The sequence below is a fragment of the Netta rufina genome (genome assembly GCF_964035555.1).
Source record: "Netta rufina genome assembly, chromosome: 3".
In the NCBI taxonomy this organism is placed as follows: Eukaryota; Metazoa; Chordata; class Aves; order Anseriformes; family Anatidae; genus Netta; species Netta rufina.
The window spans coordinates 22,657,069-22,664,035 of record NC_140125.1 but is presented as its reverse complement, the minus strand read 5'-3'; the positions used below and the strand labels follow the sequence as shown (position 1 = coordinate 22,664,035).

Here is a 6,967-nt window from a genome sequence, read left to right as displayed (position 1 = left end):
ACACGGTATTGTGGGACCATCATCACAGGATGCAGTCAGATGGCTTTCTCAACTCCTGCATCACTATGGGCATACTTTGAGACCTACTGTCAAAGAGAAAAGCCACTGTAACCGGTGCTCACAATAACAACCATGCAGAGGGGCACCTTAGTGCCTGGGCATGGTTCTGGTGAAGGATCAGGCACAGTGAGGCTGTGGGGTGACACCGGTTCTGCCTGGGGCAGCAGCTGTCTTGTGCACACATAGGACAGTGCTGCTGCTCTGAGCACTGGCTCAGAAGCCACTTCTTGTCTGTAGACCAAAGCACATACAGCAGTTGCTGAGGGGAAAGGAATCCTTAGGGCAGGCATGATCCACTCTCATCCTGGATGGTTGCTCTTCACCTCACCTGTGCCAGACCATGTCAAGGTCCCTCACACAAAAAGCACTCGGCACCAATTAAGCTGAGCCTGAGCTGAGGAATTACCTATGCCAGAAGAACACTGTCATATAAACAACACCAGCATATAATTGAAATAATTTATTTACCACTAGAGCACCACAAAAACAGACATACAATGTGTTAAAATACAGAGTAATCGATCACCAAAGTACAACACAGCTGTCCTTTAAGTTCCTTTTTTTTTTTTTTTTTCCTTTAAACCATGCCAACCATACAATTGTATTGTCACTAAACACATAAAAAATGCTGTCCTAACCCACCCAGCTAAGTGCTAAGACCCACCCCCTCCCGCCTCCCTGCCCCTTACCCTGGCTCCACACAGCTCCTTCGGGTCAGACCTTTCAGGGTGCTGAAGATTTTCTGCCAGGTGCTGGGCATCACCAGTGCTCAGGGACTTTGCTGAGACAGTGGCAACTATCTCATTTTGGTAAGGCCTCTGGCAGACAGTCTCTGAACCATTGCAGTCCCATCTAAAACATCATTCAATGGCGGTGGGGGATCTACATCAGACCTGAGTGGTATTTGGCCTCACATTACCTCACCATGTAGAGGGGAATTTCACCCTTGAGTTCTGCACATTGTAGGATCGGGTTTAACATTCTTGGCAATTACAGGGAATACACGCCTAATAAACCAGAGGGAGGGGGGGAAAGTTGTAGGAGCTTTATAACAGGAGTATTTCAAATACTATCAGTGCATTTTGAGGAAAAAAAAAAAAGTAAAAAAAAAAAAGTAAAAAAAAAAAAAAAGTATCTGATCTTGGGGTAATGCTCTACAGAACTAAGGCTTTATATTTAAATTTAGAGAAAAAAATTCCAAACCCAAACCAAAATCTTCAGCTGCGTCCAGCGCAATAGTGAGTACAGTTGGACAAGTACATTATCATGTATTCCACTTTTTCAAAGCTTCAAATCCACTTTGATTTACATTCCCATAGCAGGGAATTACAAAAAAATGTTTTTAAGTTTTTTGAAATGTATTCATCTTTGTCTCCCTTCCTGTCCAACAAAAATACAGGTCTCATACTGAACCTGATAAAACTAATTTTGTTGCTGTATACAGCAAAATCCAGAGTATTTACTACCCTGAGGAGTTTCACTGAGTTCAGTGCATCTTCTCATTGGAGTAAATCTGGCTCAAGCAAGTGTTAGCGGGACAGATTTTTCACTTGTTCATCTCAACTCACTAAATAAATCAGAAGCCTAACGTACCTCCTCCTCAGTGCTGAGTCAGTGGGTGAGATTAGATCATCTGTGGGGCTATGTGTCCATCTAGGCAATAAGCATAGGCTCTACTGAAGTCCCAAGGAGTGGCGGGTGCAAGCCGTTGCGGTACTTCAGCTTTGCATCAGTGTTCTGCTGAAGTCAAAGAAATTGCACATCTCAAAACTGGAGCTGACAAGATAAAGCTCAGGAGCACGCTCCTGACACTGCTCAGGTCAATGACAGAAAATGTCATTCTAACAGTTTTCAAGCTTTGCCATGCAAAACCCTTCATCATGTGAAATGAACTGAACGCATCACCTTCAGGATTTCTTTTTTTGCCAATTTACACTTTTTAAAAAATGAGTTGCATGTTATGGATGTTTTTTCAACTCCCTCTACAATATTCAAATGTGTAACAACAACAAAGCCATAGCGACCCCATATTACTTTTTCCCTTTAAAAATAAAAATAATAAAAAGTTTTAATTTGAACTCAGTTTAAAAACTCACAAAATCAAGGGTCTGACCCTGCAAATTCTGCTGTGCCTCTGCAGAAGTTAAAGGCAAGCCTCTGTTACCTGTGGTGGGAGCAGGATAAATCCCACGGACTAACAGCAGGGAAAATCCCTGCTGCGTATGAGCTCAACACGGACTGCTCCCACTCATGCCCCATGCAAGGGCATCACTGAGGCAGATGCTTCGTACCAGCCTTCTGCACATCCACTGTCACCCTCCGCAAGGCTTTGCCTTGCCTCAGCCAGGCTGGGACGTCTCTTCTTGCAATGCCTCGCTCCCTGCCCATCTGTTTGAATGTCTAACGCCAAAAGAAAAAATAAAAATTGGGATGGGCGAGGAGGGAGAGAAGGAGGGGAGGAAAGAGCGCTTTAATCCATCCTTTTTATAAAACAAAAACCAAATGGAGTCAGGTAGCTTATGTCATAATGATGAACAATATACAAAGCACATGTATAGCAATTATTATAAAACATGTATTTGTAGTGCAAGTCAAAATATAGGGACTCTACTCATACTGGCCAGCTAGAGGGAAACACATGATTCTGAGTGATCAAAAAGAGCCCCAAATTCAAATTCAAACTCATGAGAGCTGACAGTATTACAGAGTACAAAAATATGGTGAAAATTTACACATTACACATAAAGTACTTAATTTTTTAATAGTTTACAAATAGAGATCTACAGATATGTTTCCAATTAAGCTGGCTTTTACTACCCACCTATTGTAATACTCTAGGTATGGTTACATATACCAAAAGAACAAAAAAAATCCCATAGCATAGCTATACAGCATCATATTAAGGTCTGAAGATTAGACCAGTACATGTTAAATATTTCACTGGTTTACTAAATTGACATTTAAAATCATTTACAGTTAAAAAAAAAATCTTATAGACTTGTCTTTGAGACTGAAACAGAGTGTCCTTTATTAGTAAGTTATTCAGTATTTAAAACAAGGGTTTGAGACCTTACAAGAAGCCTCTCTAGGCAGCTGGCATGAAAAATAAGGTATTTTAAAGGCAGAGTTTCTCAATAATGTAGTAACTGATTTCTACTTAAATCCAACTAGACTAACCATTACTTCTCAGAATCTTTTGAGCTTGTGTTCCTTTAGGCTTTACATGTATTTCTGGCAGCTTATTTGGTCTCCATTTTGTCCACATTTGCTGGTTTTCTTTTTTCCAATGGCAATATGGAAATGTCCATTTGATAGTTTTTACACACAAATAAATAATGCACTGTTAACTCTACAACTAAGAGGAATGGGTAGGATGCCTATTGTATAACAATACAGAGAGATCAAGTAAGGCACGGGACAGATACAGCAACTCCACTTCATGGGATTTTCCTGTTTTTTTCCTTTCACATAGTACACTAACAAATTTCTTCCAGTGTTTATTTTTTAAAAGGTTTTTTTTTTCTTTAACTTGCTTCTTGTCTATCTCACGCTATGTGTAGGTGAAATGTAAGATAAAGGCCTTCAATGTTTTGCTTCAGATGCCAGTTTTAAAAAACAAAACAACAACAACAAAAAAACAAAACAAAACAACAACAAAAAAAAACACTTTCAAACAGTTCAGACTAGTACCGCTTTTTTCTTCTTTTTTTTTTCCTTTAACACTGTTGAACCTGGGTTTTCATTTTTCCTTCCTTCCTTCTCATTCTCTCTATCCTTTTTCCTTGATTATTTTGTTTTAATACACACACATCACGTTGCTTCTGGGGAATCCTTTAGCTGCATTTGCAAGATTTTACGATCATGTTGGACAGTTGTTCAATTTTGGGTGTTTTGCCAATGTAGTAGAGGATGGTGAGAGGTTCTAAATCCTGGGACACACAGCATGGAGAGGCAGAAGCTTCTGGATTTATTGTGTTATACAAGCTGAGTACCTAGAAGGAGAAAGGAAATAAGAGATTAAGGCAGCTACCTCTGCCTGTCTGACTCTGCAAAGCAAATTCCTTTCTGCATCACTTCCTCCTACAACGCCTGGGACAATGCCTAGTGAAATCAGTAGGAAGATGCCTATATTTGAATATTTTTGCATGCTTCTCCATTTTAAACTGGTGTCACAATCTGTCTGAGTTTCCTAACATTTTATCCTCACAGTCTTGAATCTTGTAACACATACATGCTTGGAGACTGACTTGAAAGAATAGCCCTTTAAAGCAACACACATGTTGTACTGATAGGTAAGAAAGAAACCATCTCTGTCTTCAGATTACCATTTATCATTACAGGAGAGGAGAGCCTTTCAGTACAAAAGTATTGCTCTGCTTCTCCTCCCTTGCTATTTTTCAGTAAATCCACTAATGCCACCCTGCGAGAATCGTGACTCCATCTGCAGTTTCTCCAACTGAAAATCAGCTGTGGTGAAGTTAGTAGCACTGGTGCTTTATTTCACGTTGGATTCATGTGCATGGTTCTCTGCAAGGGAAGTATGCAGGGTTACCCGCTGATGATGCATAGGTATTTCCGAGGATGCCATTAATGTGTTAGCTAAACACTAAGTGACCTTTTCCTAGAGCTTCAACACAACATTTACAGCTTAGAGAGACAGAAGACCTGTTCAGGGCAGCAACAACACTAACTACTTTATTAAGCAACCTCTGACTCTTTGGGTAACTTTCCAAACCACATATTTGTGACCATGACAGTTATTCTTCCTCTTTCCTTTAAAAACAAGTGCTGCTCCAAACTGTGTACACTACTACTCCACACCAGTGCAGGAACATACATACCTTATTGAAATATATTTGCTACTGCCAGCTGACATTGCTAGTACTACAATGCCACAGCCAGCAACAGCTATACAAGTTACCTACACTTGGGTCCATATGCTCAGAAGAACTCACTATTGTGCCTTTACAGACCAAAAGGAAAACAAGCTGCCCCTTGGACAGGAAGAGTGCTCACTGCTGGCTGACACTGATCTGTTATTTTAAAGAAGGCTTGGAAAAGGTGAGATATCATCCTTAGTATGGACCTGAGCAGGAAATTCTTACTTTATGACAACTGTGATGCAAATGTCTGCTTCTTGTATTTACTGTCTAGATATTTTTATTGATAGTTGAGAAGAATGAGCACATAATAGCAGAACACCACTCATCCTAAAACAGTTGGCTAAAATACTAAGTACAATCCCTAAAATAAAAGATCCCATCCCATACACTTATTAGTTCATAATCATTCCAGACACAAGATCCTTCCTTCACAAATAAATTTTCAGTGTACAAGAATGAATACATATTTTGAAGAAATATAGCTATCCATACATTATCATGAAATTCAGCATGGTAGATTATCAGTAACAATAGCAAATGAATGAGGCAGGTCATAAAGTAGGTGATAATCAAGTGGTAAGACTCATAGCCATTATCACTCTAATTGTGCCTCCCTTGGTGCCTCTGCTGAGGGAACTCATTGCCACCTTCCACTCATGCTCTTCAATGCCAGGTCCCATTTCAGGCAGTCTTCCAAAGCTACACCATACACACAGTCACAGAGAGTATTTGATATGTCCATACATCATGCTGATGACCACAAAAAAAAAAAAAAAAAAAAAAAAAAATCTCTGCAGTCCTGATACAGGACTTCTGCTTCAACTTTAGCATGCAGGTCAGTATAAGACCATATTGCCTCAGTTACTGAGATAATAAATGGAAGCTTTGGGGGTTGGCACTGATGACAGTCCTAGAAACATGTATCACCTTTTGGTTATAAAATAGAAGCTTAAAATTACCAAACATTTGTACTTACTCTGCTGTGCTGAGTATCTGAGCTCCATAAATATGGGCAGGCTCCTGCACAGAAATTAGCATGATATCCTTTAGGTTCATGAATCCATTTCCAGCCAAGATCCCTCTTGAAGTCAATATAAAGTGGACGCAGACAGCAATTATCCTGCACATTCCTGGAAAATAAAATACAGACAAATGCATTGGCCATAACAAAGACAACATAGGGAATAAAAATAATCCAGTTGCTTGCCCCTGAATAATTCTTTACAGGCAGGCAAGTCCGAGTCCCAGAAATTCAAAACTAAATCACATCCATTGAAGCTTATAGTATAAATGAAATCAGATGCTTAGAGAGGGCAGGACTTGCTTATATCAAGCTAATGGTTTGCCTGGAGGTTCATTAACGTACTGTTCTCCAGGTCCTACTAAGTCTCCTCTCTCAGTAGGTGAGCACAGTGGATGTGATCATTTGGATGTAATTATGGTGCTGATGGGCCTGAGAATCCTCCCTGATGGAACCCAGTCTCTGCTTTCTAAGGTCCTAACCTGCCTCATTGGCCATTGTCTCCACACAATGAGTGGAGCACATTAGGCAGATACCCACTGGGCATGGAAACTGAAGGTCTGTGAACGAGGGGTCACACTTTGTAAAAATGCCTACAATAAAGAAACATATTCTTACATGATAAGCAACTGCATTACAGCTCACAGGCTGGCATACCTGTGTAAATATACTAAATATAGATGCATAGTTACCTAAAACAATAGGCAGCATCTAGAGCACGCTTCTTCCGCCGACTGGGCTGTTGCGACTCAAGTCTGTAGGAGGGTAACAACATTAGCAGAAGATGTGGGGTCTTCCCACTGTATTTTTTCCTATTGGACTTTAAAGCTTTCACATCACCACTGGAATATGTGTAGTCATCAATACCTTCAAAAAATACATTTTGGTGATAAACATTGTGTTGCTTTTTTCTTCACAAATTAAATAAACCATCTCTTTAAAAAAAAATCCCTCAGAAACTGGGCAATGGTGGTGTCAGCTGAGAATGTTTACTGGGGAAGTG

The 6,967-nt window shown here is 40.0% G+C and overlaps 1 protein-coding gene across 1 annotated transcript in view; it reads right to left on the bottom strand.

The window, feature by feature from the left end:
• Positions 1 to 3,893: 3,893 nt before the first annotated feature.
• Positions 3,894 to 6,967, bottom strand: part of TGFB2 (transforming growth factor beta 2) — a gene marked incomplete at both ends in the record, with an annotated part of 71,038 nt that continues 67,964 nt past the window's right edge. Inside the window, 3 exon segments of the mRNA XM_084283408.1 lie at positions 3,894 to 4,052; positions 5,920 to 6,073; positions 6,657 to 6,831. Coding sequence (XP_084139534.1) covers positions 3,894 to 4,052; positions 5,920 to 6,073; positions 6,657 to 6,831 — 488 coding nt within the window.